General features: G+C 39.6%; 1 protein-coding gene across 3 annotated transcripts in view; it reads left to right on the top strand.

The window, feature by feature from the left end:
* The window catches only part of JHY (junctional cadherin complex regulator), a 60,801-nt gene extending 42,812 nt beyond the window's left edge, over nt 1-17,989 (top strand). For 2 of the 3 annotated variants that reach the window (XM_061203288.1, XM_061203286.1), the window contains 5 exons: nt 4,379-5,040; nt 9,183-9,477; nt 14,826-14,906; nt 15,688-15,816; nt 17,792-17,989. In XM_061203288.1, the coding sequence (XP_061059271.1) occupies nt 4,379-5,040; nt 9,183-9,477; nt 14,826-14,906; nt 15,688-15,816; nt 17,792-17,989 (1,365 nt within the window). The remainder of the gene's footprint in view (nt 1-4,378; nt 5,041-9,182; nt 9,478-14,825; nt 14,907-15,687; nt 15,817-17,791) is intronic. The other variant, XM_061203287.1, reaches the window with a different exon arrangement.
* The last annotated feature ends 762 nt before the right edge of the window (nt 17,990-18,751 follow it).

Genomic DNA, 18,751 nt, shown 5'->3' with positions numbered 1-18,751 from the left:
GCTGGTGGGAAGCAGCTGCATAGCACAGGGAGATTGGCTCAGTGCTTTGCAATGACCTAGAGGGGTGGGATTGGGAGGATGGGAGGGAGACTCAAGAGGGAGGGGATATGGGGACATGTGCATGCATATGGCTGATTCGCTTTGTTGTACAACAGAAACTAACACGGTATTGTGAAGTAATTATACTCCAATAAAGATCTATTTTAAAAAAATACTGAGAATTGATGGTCATCCTCATCATTTTCTATGTAAGTGCCCTACACATGCCTAAGATCCTTACTTCAAGCCAAGCAATCCGTCGTCACTTTACCTGTCCACATAGGTCTTGTTGCCCTGAATCGTTTTGTGCTCTCCTGTGAATCTTCACAGATTTTCCAAATCCCATTTCCACTGTGTGCTCAGAACCAGACACAGTACTGAGCTAAGGGTCAGACCCTTGCTGGCCAGTGCAAGAGGGTACACTCCCACCAGCAGAAGATCCTTCCCAGGAAAGGAGCATGCTGTCAGTGGGAAAGAAGAAAGTTCCCCAAATACATGAGTCTTCAAAAGAATGAAACAGGATGTTTCCTTTCTTGCCTCTAAATAAAATAACTCTTGCCTCTCTAGACAAGGAAAATAAATGATAGCGCGAAAGATATGTAGCATCTTTGACTTATTTATGTCAACATCCTTGTGACCACATCCTAAGTGATCTTGCCACCTTTCCAAAGAGCTATTCATTTGGTTTTCCTCCAGCACTATCAACAGAGCTATGCCGCTTTTATTCACCTGAGCATAGAGTCCTTCTATACTAGCACTGAAAATTAGAGCTACTGTGTTCTCTAAATTTTATTAATATTATCGAATGGAATGTATAACCCAGACTCAGAGAATGTGTGTTTTGTTGTTAGTAAACACAAAAGAAACTTCAGAGCTAATCTTGGAGCCCAGGCACAACCCTCAGGACTCCAGGGTCGATCAGGGTGACTAAGAACAAGAACGGCTTTTGTTTTAAAGCAGATTAACATTTTGGCTGACATCAAAGCATGTATTCTTCCCTCTGCTTATGTCATGTAAACGGGAAAAGTCGTGAAAGAGAAATAGCCAGATGCTGCCTTTCTCAGGGTTGGGGGCAGACTTCCCTCCGATGGCACAGTAGGAAGGAGCATTAATAACTGAGCACAGATCTTACTGAGAAATTATCATCCCAGCATTAGGCATCGGGAGACCCCGGTGCTAACGCTCCAGCCAAAGGACTGTGCTTTGTGTGTGCTGGGAAAACCTACTGCCATTAAGCAGTTATTCTGAGTGCATGTAGTCCGGACTGATGGTGAGTGTTGGTAACAAAAGAACCCCAGTGAGAGGGGGATGAAATAGAGGCTTTCGGTGCTGATGGAGATTAAATAGCCTGAGAATGGCTTTGTATATTAACTTCAGGGAACTAGGGTCTTGCCACCTAAAGAGTGACACCTGATGCCTCAATTGTAGGTAATAAATCTTTAGTAAACCTCAGATCTCAAGTAGGCTGCTCGGAAGGTGAGAGAAATCACACCAAGCCCATAAACGTCTTTCTTTCTGGAGACTGAAATGCCGTCTCTGGGCACTTACATTTACATGAACAGTGGATTTAACACTCGAGGCAATTGAAGTTTCTCATGGAATGATGAGTCCTTGGCCTTGTTGACAAAGCACCCTGTGAAGAGCACTATTGTCATCTGAATTGTCAGTTGCAAAAGGTATAACATGATTAAGACCAAGTGGTAACCCAAGATTTGGGGTCTGGTACCCCAGGAAAAAAAATTCTTGATAGGTTTTTTTGGTGGAAATGAGAGAGAGCTGGACAAATACAGTCAGACGCCAGCAGAAAAGGAGTTCCTGGTCACTTATTTTTCTAGCAATTTAAAGGCTGAACAAGCATGGTTGGACTTAGAGATTATCATACTAAGTGAAATAAGTCAGAAAGAGAAAGACAGACACCATATGATATCACTTATATGTGGAATCTGAAATATAACACAAGTGAACTTATGCACGAAAGAGAAACAGACCCAAAGACAGAGAGAACAGACTTGTGGTTGCCAACGGGAAGGAGAAGTGGGGGAGGGATGAACTGGGAGTTTGGGATTAGCAGATGCAAACCATTACAGATAGAATGGATAAATAACAAGGTCCTACTATATAGCACAGGGAGCTATATTCAAGATCCTGTGATAAACCATAACGGAAAAGAATATAAAAAAAGAATGTAGGGCTTCCCTGGTGGCGCAGCGGTTGAGAGTCTGCCTGCCAATGCAGAGGACACGGGTTCGAGCCCTGGTCTGGGAAGATCCCACATGCCGCGGAGCGACTAGGCCCGTGAGCCACAATTGCTGAGCCTGCGCATCTGGAGCCTGTGCTCCTCAACAAGAGAGGCCGCGATAGTGAGTGGCCTGCGCACCGCGATGAAGAGTGGCCCCCACTTGCCGCAACTAGAGAAAGCCCTCGCACAGAAACGAAGACCCAACACAGCCATAAATGAATAAATAAATAAATAAATAAAATTTAAAAAAGAATAAAGGCAAAATGAAATCTTTAAAAAAAAAAAAGCCAATAGAAAGCATTGTGTACAAGGGAAAACCATTCAGAGTCTATGCTATTAAAAAAAAAAAAAAAGAATGTATATATGTGTAAAACTGAGTCACTTGGCTGTACAACAGAAATTAACACAACATTGTAAATCAACTATCCTTCAATTTAAAAGAAGGCTGAACAAATATTGAAAAGAATGACACTATCAGCATTAATAAATATCTCTAGGTCATAGCAAAGAGGGATCTTTTCTGACCTTCAAGAACAGTGATGACAGCCATGAAAAGAGCCACTGTGTTTCATGAACACACCTACAAGAGTGTAAATAACTATGTTCTTCTGGATCCACTACAAGGAAGGATGCTCTTGGGCTGTCTGTTGGCAGAGCCTCCTTGCCCACATTTCCCCCATGCAGCTCAACATATTGCATGAAAGGAAGGACCCTTCTTAATTGAAATACAGATAGAAAAGGAAGTTTTTTCTTTTTTGGAGCACCGCAGGTAAAAATTTAAAGTTTAGAGGCGCTACTAAGAACCTGGCCAATCCTCCAGAAAGTTCAAATTCTAAAAACTTACTCTAAATTTTGAATTATAAGTCATTCTTACTTGAAAATCTGATATAAGAAGTCATATTGTATATTACTGTTTTAAATTGAATAATCTCAACCTTATCATTATAATGAGATTTCATGAGAAATAGAATACCATTAAATGATATTATACAGGAGTAGGATGAGCCTTAGCAATTATATCAGAAAAGTGAAATAAAAGTTGAACTTATCCTTAAAACAATTTGAGTAAAAACATGATTTATTCAAGTTTTTTTCTCAAATGATCTGGGTAACTTGCATTTTTCGATTAACGTTGCATAGATACAGGCCACAGAGGCTTTTTATACGTGTGTTCAGCAAGGAAGAATTATGTTGCAGTTATATAACACACTGAGGCATATGGTCCTCTGACTGTTTTCAGTAAGCATTTAATCATTCTTTCCAAAGGCCTCTTAACTCAGCTAGTTTTTCACAAAGTAATGAGCGCTTTATTCCTCGGGAAATATGTCTAAATGGCTTAGCACAATATAGTTACATAGTGTATCTATTATACCAGGAGTACATTTTGTTGTTACAAGACTTTGGAAAGCATAAAGACTGCTCTGAAATTGAAATATTTCCCCCAGATGTTTGATTGCCTAAGTACAGGCTATATTAAGGAACAGAAGCAAAACAACCCTTGTGGTTTCACAGATGTCCTATCACTGCGCAGACTCTTTTATAATCCTCTGAATAAAATCTAATTTGTTTCATCTGGTGAAGAGATCATTTCTAGCTTCTGACCTATATGAGTAAGGAGATCTGATAATCTGAATTGTATTTCATATTAAACTTGTACTTGGTGGGTAAAGCAAATTGTTGATGTTCTTTCTGGATAATATTTTTTTAAATATTCATCTTAGTTAAGATAAACTTGCATATTTTGATGTTGATCTGCACTTCCGTTGTATGCAGCTCTTTAGAGGTAAAGCTGCTTTTTTCCCCCATTTGGTAATACTTCATTTTACAACATTTTAAGTCAAAGACTTGCCCTTAATATAATGCCCATTCTAAGCTATTTCTTTCTAGAAAATTCATAATCTGAAACTGCCAGGAGGAACCACTCAGCTAATCACCCTCTCATTGCCCGAAATGAGGAAAGGACCCTCTGTTCTCCTTCTTTATCTCTTTTCAATTCTGTGGTCACCTTCCTAGAAGTCTTAACTCCCAGTTTGAGAAACACTAAAATTTGTGAAGAGTGCCAATCTTTTAACTTTATATTAACTAAAAATATCTTTTTAGGATTACCAGGAACACTGGTCTCAATTTGAAAATGCAAAATCAAGCAGTGGACCCAGAGGTCAATCTTCAGAAACAACCAATGGCCAGCAACCTTCCAGAAGACCAGCCAAGCACAAGATTCGAAAACAGCATAAACACCGGCATGGCCCAAAGTCTTTGGTGACTGAAGAGCTGGTTGTCAGTCAAGGAAACCAGAATAACTCTTCCAGACAGCAGCAAACCCCAAATAAGCCTATAGATACTGCAGTGAAACAGGAAACAGTCGTGATGATGAATGCCCCGAACAATGATTTACAATACTCAGGTATACCGAGAAGCCAGGAACCCAAAGTAACCTCCAATAAATTTGCTCCACCACACCAGGTTTCTGACAAGGTATTATATAAAAATTCTACCAGGTATCACTCAATGATGAATGTTAATACAGAAAGAGGACACAAAGACCAAGAAGAGAAAAGATTTTCATATCAGCAGCTACACATTGACCCTCTTTCCAATATGGACTTGAACTATCTTCATGAACTTACTAAGAAGCATGCATCCCTTAGCCAGAAAGGCTCTCAGTCTGTTTCTAACATAAATGATAATGGATCAACTGAAAATAAGAAGCAACCCAAAGGGACTTATACAGAAACAAAGTATAAGAACTTAGAAATATTATGGTAAGAATTCCTTGTTCTCAAGTGGTTTTCTAGAGTAATGAGAGGCTGCTAGAGAAAGCTAGGAGGGGGAGGATGGGGTGGAGGGGCGGGGGGCATTCATGGCGATGGTCAGGCAAGAGGAAAAATTCTCCTAACGACGTCCTTGCCTCTGATTTCTGCAGAAAATAGTCCACTTTTGATGTATTTCTTTTCTTCTTCCCTGTCTCCTTTACTTTTTATACTGTCATTAAACCAGAGGTTGGAGGGAGAAGGGCAGAGGGACCCAGTCAAAAAAGATCAGTATATTTTAAGGGTCGCAAGTAATGTTCAGAGGGAACAAATTCTCTCCAACTCTGTAATGGTCTATCCTAATAAAATAATCTAAAATACAGAAAAATAAAACACGTGGGTGTAAAAATATCATTTACAACCATATGATATCACTTATATGTGGAATCTAAAATATGGCACAAATGACCCTATCTACAAAACAGAAACAGAATCACGGACATAGAGAACAGACTTGTGGTTACCAAGGGAGAGGAGGGGAGGGAGAGGGATGGACCGGGAATTCGGGGTTAGTAGATGCAAACTATTACATTTAGGATGGATAAACAACAGGTCCTACTGTATAGCACAGGGAACTGTATTCAGTATCCTATGATAAACCACAACGGAAAAGAATACAAAAAAAGAATGTCTATATGTGTACAACTGAGTCACTTTGCTGTACAGCAGAGATTGTCACAGCATTGTACATCAGCTACACTTCAATAAAATATATATATATATCATTTACAGAAATGACAACAATCATTGGATAAGGAAATGTTTAGATTAATTATAATATTTAATATCATGTAACCATTAAAAACCATGTTTATGAAGAAATGCTTCTATAAAGAGAAAATAGTACAGTGCAAAAATTATACTTAAGGAGTATGAGCTCTATCTACTATGTCAAAATGTGCAGAGAAGATGAAAAACGCACCAAAATGTCAATAGTGGTTATTTCTGGCAAGAGAGATTGGGATTATTTTTAATTTCTTCTTTATATTTTCTGAGTTGTCCAAGTTCCCTACAATGTAGATGCATTACTTCTACAATTAGAAGAAAGAAAAGTTATTTTTAAAATCGGGGTGTTTCTTGATATCATTCAGTCAAATGTGTTTATTACATACCTGATATGGCTGAATATAGGACTAAAATGCTATAAAAGATACAAAAGTAGTATGATGCATGGGAACCTTCAAGGAGCTTATTTTCAAAGTAGGGAGACAATTTGACACACATGAATTAATCAGAAGACATTTAAGTGTTCCACTTGGAAGTATGGAATGTACAATTAATAAGATTCGGAATTCGCTTCCTAGAAGAGATAGTGATAGATAGATAGCAGGCATTCTCGTCTTTTTTTCCTGACTTTAGAGGGAGTGAGTCTAACATTTTTGCCATTAAAAATATTTAATTTTTAGTAATTAGGGAGATAAATAGGAAATGACCTCCTATTCCTATTTTTTTCCTGCAAAGAACTTCTATCATAAATAGATGTTTAATGTTATCAAATTCTCTGCATCAATTGAAAATTTTTCTCCTTGAATCCTTTATGTGGCTAAATGTGTTAACAGATTTTCTAACATTCCATCATCCTTTTATTCCTAGGACTAACCCAACTTGTCATACTATTTTAATATATTGCTTGATTTGATTTGTTAACACTGTTTAGGATTTAACATTCACATGCAGGAAGTGAGACTGGATTAAAATTCTCCAATCTGTCATTGGCCCCCGTCTGGATGTGTTATCAAGATTATACCAGCCTTAAAATAATTCCCCCGTTTTATATCCTCCGGGAGACTTCATGTACAATTGGAACTGCTTCTTGAAGATTTCATAGAATTTTCCAGTAAAACTATTTAGTTCTCATGTGTTTTTTTGTTTGGCTTTTCTTTTGTTGTTATTTGTGGGCAGATATTAAACTTTAAACTACTTACATTTTTTTGTGATACTCATATATTTCGATTAATTTCTACTATCTTAATTTGTCCTAGCCACCCTACTTTTTCCAATACGTATTGTCTTTATTTTTTTAATATTGTCTGTTGAACTGATAGAACTTTCTGCTACTTTTTCCCTCTACTGATTTGGAAATGCATATTCTCTTTCTATTCTCTCTTTTTTTTAAACTTACATTATTAACTAGTCTAGTGTTAAAATTTCTATTCTTCTGCAGACATATTCAAAATCATCGGATTGTTCTAATCCAGTCACCCTTTGTGTCATACATATTATTTTTATCCAGCATCTTATATCTCTAAAACTAATCGTTGTTTTATTATTGTTGTATAGAGTCAGTGCTGTTTTAGATTTAACCAGTTGTTTATTATTGTCTTTGCCTCCCATTCTTTTTTCCATTTTACTCTTTCTTCCTGAAGTAGATCCTTTAGAAGTTCTTTCAGCAAGTACATTTCACTGGTAAATTTACCAGAAATTCCTTTACTTTCCTCTCTATCTTAAATTATGTTTAACTTGATAAAGAATTAACCTCTTTGAAAACACTGTTTTTCTATTTCCTGGCTTCTCTATTTCTTTGAAAAGTCTTTTATCAATGTAATTATCATTCTTTTTGTCTTTGTCTTTTTTTCTCTTCTTGGTTTTGAGGTCTCTGTTTTTGGTGTTCTGAAGCTTCGCTGTGATGTATCTAGGTTTGAAATTTGTAATCCTGCTTGTGATTTTTCTGGGATTCCTAAATCTGAGGGTTCATTTCTTTCATAAATTCTGGAAAATTATCACCCATTTTTCCTTTGAATATTATGTCTCCCAAATTTGCTCTAATTTTCCTTCAGGAACACCAAGTAGATGTATATTTGATTCTCTTATTCTAGACTCTGTGTCTTTTTAACTGTTTCTTATTTCCATCTCTTATCCCTCTATGCTTCTTTCTGAGAAATTTCCTCTAAGTTTCTAAGTCTCTTCAGCTCCAATATGCTCTTTAGTGTATCCACTGAGTTGTAAATTTCAGTAATGGTGTTTTTCATGTCTAGGAGTTCTATATGGTTCTGATTAAAACCTTCCTGTTATTTTTTCAGAATATATTTCTCGGGGTTTTGATTTCTTCTTTCATGTCTTTAATCATTATAAACATGCTTCCTTATGAATGCTATCTAATATTCAATTACCTTAAGTTCTTAGAAATCTACTACTGCTTTGTGTGTGTGTGTGCATGTGTATCTGCTGATTCTCATACTTGGTAGGTTATTTACTCACATGTTCTAGGATTTTGGATTGTGAACTTATGTTTATCCATCTTATCTGTAGACACCTAGGCAGGCTTGGGTGGGAATGTATCCCTCCAGAGAACTTGCTTCTGACAGATACTACAGAGGTATCCTTCCTCTAGGATCACTTTATGTTAATTTCTTGGTGTTGGATTTCCATGATTATGTGGGGAAGGTAAATTTGAACCCCAAATATTGTCCCATAGCTATTCACAGGGAATTTTTTTCCCACCTCAGAGCCTACATTAAGACAGATAGGCTTGCTTTGTTGTTTCCCAAGGCTGGTGAATGAGTTTTTCACTAATCTGCCTTTTTATTGAGGGTGTAGCTCTTCAAGGGTTACAGCCTTCACGCAGGCATCTCAGTTCTGATTCTCTGCCCGACACAGAGCCAAGATCTCACATATCCCATACCAGTGTTGAATGGTGAAACTCAAGCACTTGGGTCCAAACTCCCTCAAAGAAAGCCATAGCTTCATCTTATCTAAATCTGCTTTAGTTTTAGTTTCTGTTTAGTTCGTGGTCTCTGAAGATTCCCTGTCTCTCTTACAAATCCAACTATCTAATTAAAAGGGCATTTGTTTAATTTAATCCAATCTGTCCAGGTGTTTTGTGGTGGGAATGCCTTTGATTTTTCAGAATGATGTTTTTTCTATTCTGAATGCACTAAATGAAAGTTCTAAGTAAGAGCTAGAATATCCTAAAGAAAAAATAGAGGATATTAAGAAATTAATGTATTTATGAAAAGATTAAGCTAAAGAACATTAATTTGACTGGGGGAGTGATAAAGACATCAAATTAATGGTTCATAAAGACTTTTATGCTAAAAGTCTTATGTATCTAGGTTTCATTAACAGATTTGTGCTTTTTTTTTTTTTCCTTTAAGGAAGTTCCATTCTTCCTCTGAGAGCCAACCTGCTAGTGCTTCTCCAGACTCACGGCTCACCCAGACAATGGAGCGGCACCAGCAAGCCCTAATGCATCTGACTGAGGTGCATCCCCACGAAGGGGCCTTGCCCGGCGTCACGCTTCCACCCATACCGTCAAGGGTGGAAAGTGAATCACAACTCAGTTCAGAGAGAAGCCAAAGAAACCAAGTGAAAATTAGCCGTAGCAATTCTGAAGGCTATCTGTTTCAACTGGAAAAGGGGAAGAAGCATAGGAAAAGAAGCAGCATTAAGGTAATAAAAGCATCTTACTTACTTAACCTTTTATTTTGCTAATACACAGGGACCTTGATTTTCATTCTCCTTATCACGGGCCTGGAATAGGGATGCTGCTGGTGCTCCTCCTCCTCCCCCTCCTTCTTCCTCTCTAGTCCCCACCCCTTCTCAGCCTTCATCTCACCTCAGCTCCTGCAGTAAAACACCCAGGACAGCCAATGACTGAGCTTTCTTCTGAAATGTTTGCTTTACTGAGTTCTGTGTTTACCTAAGATTCACCATGACTAGCACCCTTGTGCACTTAGGTCTTTCCCATCAGGTCTGCTTTGTTAAATAAGGGAAATGGGGGTGGGAGGCAAAGAGGAAGGTTTCCAGGAAGAAATGAAGGAGCGTTGAAGGAGCCTTTTTATGTCCTTTGTGTTTCTCTACTGTTACAAACAATAAAAACCCCTCAGGAAAGATCACTTGTTTCTAGTGTCAAATAGTAAGGAAAAGGCTGGAAAATGCATTCTGCTTTACTGGGCAACAGGGAAATAGTTGCCCAGTTTACTGGCTGGAAGCAATAGTCCTGTCGTGGATCGGCCCCGCCAGGAAGAGACTCTGAAATGGAGATTTGTGAGCAAGAGAGTTACCGGGGAACCACCCCTGTCGGGGAGGGAGGGGGCAGGGCCGGATGAGGGAGAAGGGGCGGCTTTGAGGCTGGTGCAAAGGACGCCTCAGCCAAGCCCATGAGGGTTCTGAAGTTGGGATGGCCCTTCAGAGGCAAGGAACCCAGATGTTCCCCCACGTGGATCAGCCATTGGCTATTGACTGTCTCTGGGGGAGGGTTGTAACTTTGGGCACAGCCGCTCCATCTGGCTGAGGGCAGTTCTTAGGGAGGGACTCGACTGTGAGCCATAGCAGACAACACTCCCAGCAGCCGGGGGACCAGTGGACGCCAGTGGGGAGTCCACTATAAGGCAGATTTGCGGAGCCATCCTTAGTTCAACTCAACATATATGTGTTGAATTCCTACCAGGAACTGTGTCAGGTGCTGGGATGTATAGCAAACGAGCCACGCCCTTTCCCCAGCAGTATCATGTTGAAATAAAAGAGAGAGAGATGCACAGTGAACACAGAGGAAGACACATCCCCACCTGCGGGTCAAGCAGAGCTTCAGGAGGTGATCGTGAGGCATCTTAGAGGATGATTGAGAGTTAGCAAAAGAAGGAAGACTGAAAGCATTTCAGGCAGAGGGACCAGTGTGAGCGAATGTTCTGAAGCTTGAGAGAACACAAAGCATGCTGGGAACTGATGCATTTCAGGGCTGCTGTCACTCAAACTGGGAGGCGCTGAGTGTTGAGAGGTGACAGTGGAGAAGTAGGTCGGGGACCGGGTCTTCGAGGATCTTGCTCGTCATTGGAAGAAGGAGGGCTCTAATCCCTCAGCTGGTGGCGGGGGGGGTGGGTTGGCAGGGGCCATGGAAGAATTTTAACCACAGTTAGATTAATGTTTTCGAAAGACTGCTCTGGCTGTGGTGTGCAGGGCAGATGCAGGGCACTCCAGGAATAGGGGATCGTGAAGTCAGTGGACACCCACATGGGAGCCTCGAAAAAAAGGAAAGGGTGGCCTTGAAGAGAAGAAGGGAAAGCTGGACTAGAATGACAGTGGGTCATATTGCAGAGGAGAAAAGGAGGTCCAGCTTGGTGTGTCCTCCTGAGATAGAACCTCAGAGGTTGATGCACATGAAACGCCCCAGCCCACTGCCGCCACCTGAGAGCCTAGGCCTTCAGCTCGCTCACAACCCCGGGGTCCTTCCCTCCGCCCCTTCCCACACCCTGACCTGAGGGCTCCTTGAGCTCCTCATCTGACCCTCCCTCACATCCTCCGTCCTGCCGGGGTACCTAATTATTGCCCAGGCTGTGGAAACCACTACTGGTTGTTTAGAGCTGGGATGATCCCCAGTTTCACTGTAAATAAGAAGAAATGTGTTCCTGGGTTCATAAGTAACTTATTTTTCCACCAAAACATCATTACTTGACAGTTAATCGTACCTAATCTGAGGTACGATTAGTACTGTTTTCAAGTACTTCATAAATAGAATAGGGTTTGTAGACTGGACTAGGAAGCCAGACACTGTGCGTATTATTATTTCTATAGGGAAATGTATTCAGAGCTTAGGAACCAACACATTCTCAAGGTGAGGGCATCCTGTCACTCTGGAATTTACGAGTTACCAGGGCCTAAAAAAGAGCTCAAACTCACTACCTTGGAAGAGAACTTTCTGGGTTAGTGTTCTTGCCAACTGTGGATTATTGTTGAAAATGCAAGCTTTTAACAATTCCTAATGAGCAGGGTTTAGTGGAAGTCACGCACTCGGCCATTTCTAAATTCTCATCACCTAATCTCTCTGTGACTCGGACAAGTTATTAATTCACCTGAGCCCCTATTTCCTCATACGCACAATCAGAATTGTTCTTTTTGTGGATTTGGTTTGACAGTTAAGTGAAATAATGTATTAAAACCTTAGCTTGGTGCCTAGCAAAGAATAGACATCAACTAAATGTTAGTTTCCTTTCCCTTCCTTCTCCTCTTGGTAGTTTGAATCTGTGTTTTACCGAGGGAAGGCAGAGGACAGTACCCAGTGATGGTGTGTATCATGAGACATCTAAGATCGGGGAGGGGAGGAAAGAGGAAGAAAGAGAACTTCCACTTACCACTTCCCAAGCCCTCTTTCCAACTTGGGAAATCCCTGCCTTCCTGCTTTCTCTCAGAGATGTTGCAATCCACACGTATCCATTTTCTCCATCCAAGACTTTCAGCCTGCATCCGACAAAGACACAGAAGCACTCTTTGTCCGGGAAGCCATTCCAGAAGCTAAAATGATTTAGAACCGAGCTATTTGTATAGGACAGCAGGTAGCCGGGGCCCCAGGCAGAGGGACTCATTACCCAGGTCTTGCCCATTTCCTAGTCAAAGCAAATCTCGTGGTTTCCAAGGGAATCGACTTGAATCACATTAAAAATTTGAGGATTTGTCAAGATAATAGGCCCAAGCACCGTTCCTCTTCCCCTGGCAGTTCTGTTATGACCAATTTATGAACACCCAGCATTGTCCATGCCACTGAATCCATACATCAGGCAGCGAGAGATTAACACAGCACAAGTGATGACAAACAGTAATAAAAATATCTACCGCAACCTGCCACAAAATAACCGCTTAAGGAGTTCTCTGACAGCTGTGTTGAGCTGAGCTGCAGTAATTAACTCGTGTGTTTGTTGTCACAGACAATCCGGGTATTGCTGCTTGACTGCTTCTAAGACGAGGTTTATTTGGATTAAGTTTAGCAACCGCAGAGCAAACTTCCTTCACTTGCTGTTCCCCACTATTTGAGGCATTGTTTTCCGTCCCGTCTCTGAGTAACTTTCTCACCCTTACACATCTGAGGAATGTTCTGGAGGAAAGCCCCGCGGTGTCCCCCACAGCGGGGCACAACCTCTCAGAGTTGAAACAAGTCCTCCCGGGACAGTCAATGTCATTTTCAAGTCAGGCACCTTTTGCCCCACGTTTACAATAAAAGTCACTCTTCTGGCTTGAGAAGACGTGTGATTGATGGCCGGCAGAAACCTTCCACCAGGAGATCCTATGCCAGACTCTGCCAAAGCCGCGACCAGTGGACACCAGTTCCAAGGGGTAGATCTGGTCTGGTCAGCCGTCAGCTAGAGCCAGGGTTGGCTGATGTCACCCTGTGTGCATCTCATGCAAAGACTAGCAGCAAACCCCACCAGGGATTTTTTGAAAACATGCTTTTATTTTCCCCCTGTGTTTGGAGACCTAATGAGACTATTATTGTTGATTTAATTTTAAAAAATTGGGGGGGGGGCATGGTGCCATTGTGACCTTTTGGTCTTCTAACAGCCAAAGAGAGGTAAATCAAAGTAAATTCTAGGGATTATTTGACTATGAAAGCCTTTTGAAGAGACAGAAAGTAGCTTAGTGGTTGCCTAGGGCTGGAGGTGGGGGGAGGGAAGGGACTGCTAATGGGTATGGGGTTTCTTTTTAGGACAATGAAAATGTTCTAAAATTGGATTGTGGTGACTTTCGCACAACTTGATGACTATACTAAAAACCACTGAACTGTACAACTTCAAATGGGTGAATCTGGTGGTGTGTGAATTTTATCTCAATAAAGCTGTTAAAAAGATTTTTGATGGACAGAGATCAGGCAAAATTACAGCACTGAGAACCAATCAAGATTACTTGAAGCTAACAAGTAAATCCAGGATTTTTCATTGCCAGTCACCCAGAACAAACTCTGTTAGGAGCCATCGCTCTCCCTTGAGAAACATCTCTTCACTGGAAGCTGTTCAGCCTGACAAGGAGTCAGTGGCGTTTGGAGATGACCCCTTCGGGCCACACTCTTTCCTTTGTGTCAGTCTGCAGTGCTAGACCCTCGGTTCTGTTTTTCTGTGACAGCCACGATGTTTATTCGAGGTGATAGTAAGAACTTCAACGGGGATGCAATAAGCAATTACTCATGCTTTACATTACATCTTTTGTGAGTTGGTGGAATGATTAAAGCTAAGCTGCTTCAGACTGGGTATCTGCTGCAAGTAGCAAGTCAGATTTCATGTCAAAAGTGGGAGTTTGGGGAATATCTTAACCTGTCCTACAGTCAGGAGCGCGTTAGTATTTTTCCTGCCTGTTACTGTGCTCAACTGACATAATTTAATAATTAAATAGCCTCGATCTGTTACTCTGTCCCTTTAAATATGCAATAGTAATAAGCATTATCATATAAAATTATTTGTACCTTTCAAAATATCCAAAATCACACTGAATAAAATGAGTTTCTCAGTGGGTCTTGCTTAGACTCTTAACCCTTAAATGTTTCCTTTCTTTTGAATATTATGACATTAGACAGGGTGCCCTCTCTTCGAAGCAGTGTGCTTACCTGATTCGTTTAGATCGCCTCTTCCAGGGAAATCAGTTGGTTCAGTGAACGGTACAAAACTAGACATACTACTCATAGCAGCAGCAGCAGCAAATTAGTAGTGTATCCGTTATGTTAAAAATGTTAATAACAAAGCAGCATTTTACTCACTTGAAATTTTTTATTTATAATTTTCAGAATTTCAATGTTTTTTATTGCAGAAGTGGAAAAGTCCAAACATGTTAGCTCACCAGCTACAAATTACCAAGGAAACGATTATCAATGACGACCCTTAAAATGGAAGAATTGTTGGGAAACACACCCACTGTCCCACGGTCCACACAGGCTGCCATTCTTCATTTTGCTTCTTCCCTTTCTTATGTGGCTATGACAACTTGAGGGTGGGGGACATACAAGTCTTTAAAAGAAACTGTCTCTTTGATTGTATTTTTAGAGTTCCCAGCTGAAAGGTTATCAGAACAGAGACATGAAGCTTGGAGGCCTCGGACCTGACCTTGAGTCCGTCAGGGACAAAGTGAGTGTGATGTACCTACAGCATTTCCAGGATTGGATTTGCCCTTTGTCTTCCAGCAAAACTGTATAAAGATATCCCCAGAACCAAGTCCTAATTCAAATGTCTCCCTCTGAATAGAGACCCTTCTGAAATAGCATTGGTAACAAGCCCCGGGCACTCCTTCTACCATAAAATAAAATTACTCAGCCAATGTTGTTTTATGTATCCACCTTTTAGTTAGTTTTGAAGGCCCAAACAGAAAAGTGGGGCACGTGCACATGAAAAGAGATGTGTGTTCTATGGTCGTTGGTCTTTCCCAGTAGAGTTATCTTGATAATACTGAAGAGTGGCTACAGAGAAGACACTCAGGGTAAGAGTTTCCCAGGCCACGAAAAGTGCATCCACTTTATTCTCTTTCCTCTAGTGAAAGGAGATCTTCATTTAATGTGTTTTAACTGCAGTTGCACTCAAGGCATAAAAAGAGAGTAGAGTTCAAAGTTGGAAGCAAAAATGAAAATAAATTGGGTAAACGCAACAAAGAAGAGGCTGAATGTGATTTAGCCACTGTTAAGTGAACACTGGGTGTGCTATTGCAGTGACATTCCCCCCCTCAAGAGAAACTATTTCTAGGAGAAACATTAACTTAACCATTTCACTGCTGTCACCTTACACGCGGTGATCCCATTTCCCCCGTGCGGCTGATACTGTATGCCCAGCTCACTAAAATTAGTGTCAATTTAAATAGAGAACAGAGCAATCTAGCAGGACCTGTGAGTCACCCTCACTTTGTTTCTCTGAACAGATGCAGAAATTAATACAGCAAAAGGAATATGCAAAACAAGTAAAGGAATACAACATGAAGGCACTATCCATCCCGTCAAAGCCACAAATAGCAAAGACTGAAAATAAATCTGCTGTCCCTCGGCAGAAGGTAAGAAGTTCTCACCAAGGCAGTTGTCTTTTTAATTAGAATTAAAGGGAAACCTCTGTGACCTCATGACAATAAATTCCCCACGTTTTTTGAACACAGAGGATGATTTAGCTACTACTGTTCCTGCGGCTCCCCATCATTCACAAATATAGATGTAAAAATGATATACACACATATGATGCTGGAAAGTTAGCCTCTTTTTCTCCCTGAAGTTCACTGTTACCTTTAGTCTTCCACATGTTTTCCTCCAAGTATAGTATTTTGAGTTTCTCACACAAAAATTCAATGGTTAGGTGATTTCGTAGAAAAAAACTAATAATCCTGATTAACCATCAATTTCCTTCTCTACCATTAAATAAGTTTTAAGAAATTAGCATCTTGCCATCTCTGGGTGCTTATGTCAGAGGAAAGTCCTTTACTGTTTCTCTCAAGTTCATTCCCTATATTTTTCCTAAGGGATGGTACTATATAGGTTTCTCTACTCAATAAAAATGATAAATACAGGATGTTCTCCCTCTCAGAAGTCATCCAACTCTAAGTTGTGATGTGAATGAAATACGTTCTATGGAGACACCGAGGTTTGCAGTACAAGTCTCTGCCTCAGTCCCAGTAAGGACATGGGACCCTTTGCATGAGGGACAAGTGACCCTTTGGTGCTTTTAGGAATTTGTACTTCGTGTTCTCTTTCACAGACTCTCATATTTTCTATCTATTGCCTTTCTTCCTCAGACCTTGAAGACCTCAATCCACTTGATTGAGTTTCCATGATGCCACTTTTTCTTTTTTTCTCCAGTCCATTATTTGTTCATGAAGAGATTCAAGGCAACAAGTCTATAATTAGAAATTCCAATAGAAGTCACCTACACACACTGAAAAGTCTGGAGTTTTTCTGTTTTGGAGATTTTTCCCCTTCTAGGACCTACATAGACTATCCATTCGCATTTTAGCTCTCAAGAAACTCTTATTAAACTGTAAAACTGGGGGTGGGGAGAGATAAATTAGGAGTTTGGGATTAACATATAACACTACTATATATGAAATAGATAAACAACAAGGACCTACTGTATAGCACAGGAAACTATATCCAATATCTTGTAATAACCTATAATGGAAAAGAATCTGAAAAAGTATATATATATATATATATATATATATATATACATACACACATATATATGTATATATATACATGTATATATATATATAACTGAATCACTTTGCTGTACACCTGAAACTAACACATTGTAAATTAACTATACTTCAATTTTTAAAAATGGTTAATTTTAAAAAAGTAAAACATATAAAGGCAGATTTAGAAATCATATTCAGTAATCTTATTTTTATTGTAATGCCTGTCAGAACTGACATCACTGAAAAAAAGACTGCCTTTTTTTAGTATCCAGGTATCTATAGATACGCTAAAGAAAAGGAAAAAATAATTTTCAACCTCTAATAAATAATTGCCAGAGTTGTAAGAACCCAGAAACAAGAATAGTTGGTGTAATAATGGAGACTCAGTTTTATCTCAACTACAGTGATGTCTTTGGTCTCAAGCTGTAACAAGTCCTCTTTGGCTGGAAAGGTCAGTTAATATCTCCTTAATAGAGGTTTGGTTTTAATAAGACTGCCAGAAGCTAAATAGATCAAACACATAGGAAATCTATTTTCAAGCACTTGAATAAAACTCAGTTTTATAAAGAAAACATCCAGAGTCACAACTGTACATATCATTCTTCAACTCTCTTTTTTTCCACAGCATTTTGTTATGTAGCTAATTTATTTTGTTTAAACTGTGCGTTATATTGCATTATTTGTATTTTCCATTTGGTCTCCATTTCCATCCATCCCTTAGTACATTATTGTAGCAATAGTCTCCAATTATATTATCAATAAACCTTTCCTAAGACTAGATTTAATTTAAGGAATCCAGGGTTCACTTCCCATCTCAAATAAAATTTTATCTTTATGCTTTTAGGCTTTGGAATATGCTAAGACCATCCCCAAACCCAAACCTTCAAATCTGAGTGATCAAGCCTCAAAGGAAAAGAAAAATCCAACCCATGCTGGAAAAGAAGACATTTTACCTGAAATCTCACTGCTGGAAGTACTGCAGAACAGACATGAAAGGGAAAAACAGGCTGTGGCTGCTTTTAAAGCCCTTCACATTGTATAGACAAGATATGACCAGAGATGCCCAGGGAATGGACTTGGAGAAGAGAAACTCCAACCCACTGCTCTGCACTGAGAGTGATGACCTAGCATCATCATCTAACTGCAGTCCATGTTTGCTTCGTACAGGATTTAAAATATGGGGCCCTATTACATTACGGCGCCATATTTTACTTTCCAGGAAGAAAAACTATTTTAATTATTTATTTTCAAAGCAGTCAATATTGGGGCTGAATAAGAACTAGGGAATAAAGCCTTTTGGTTTTATACTGGATCCTTTGATTTCTTTTTGGTTTTATATCGGCTCTTTTAATTTCTTAAATGATCACTACCCTTTCTTAGCATAATGAAACTCTTAAAGTTACCCAGAAATAAATGTATCTACCTGTGTTTCTTTCTCATTTTTCTGATTAAAAACAAACTATAAACACTTCAGTTTCTATTGAAAAGAACTCAACTTGGACTAAACACCGGTAAATTTTGTGATATCATTTCCAAAATATTTCAAAAATCTCTAAATTTAGCCAAGGGTTTATATGTAAAATTTTAAAAATGAAAGTGCTTCTAGATGTGCTACTTAAGTAAAACAAATCTCAACATTGTTCTAACAGAGCATCAAGATATTAATTAGAAATCCACCAAGTCCAAAAGCACTCAACTCGGGCACCTCTGAGAGAGACACTTTCTCAAAGCTGCTGACTCCAAGTATATAAATATGCTGAACATCTTGCCATCAAAAATATCCTAAAATATCATCAAATGTGTG

Source organism: Eubalaena glacialis, chromosome 10 (assembly GCF_028564815.1).
Source record: "Eubalaena glacialis isolate mEubGla1 chromosome 10, mEubGla1.1.hap2.+ XY, whole genome shotgun sequence".
NCBI lineage: Eukaryota > Metazoa > Chordata > Mammalia > Artiodactyla > Balaenidae > Eubalaena > Eubalaena glacialis.
This window is presented reverse-complemented; position numbering and strand designations above follow the sequence as displayed.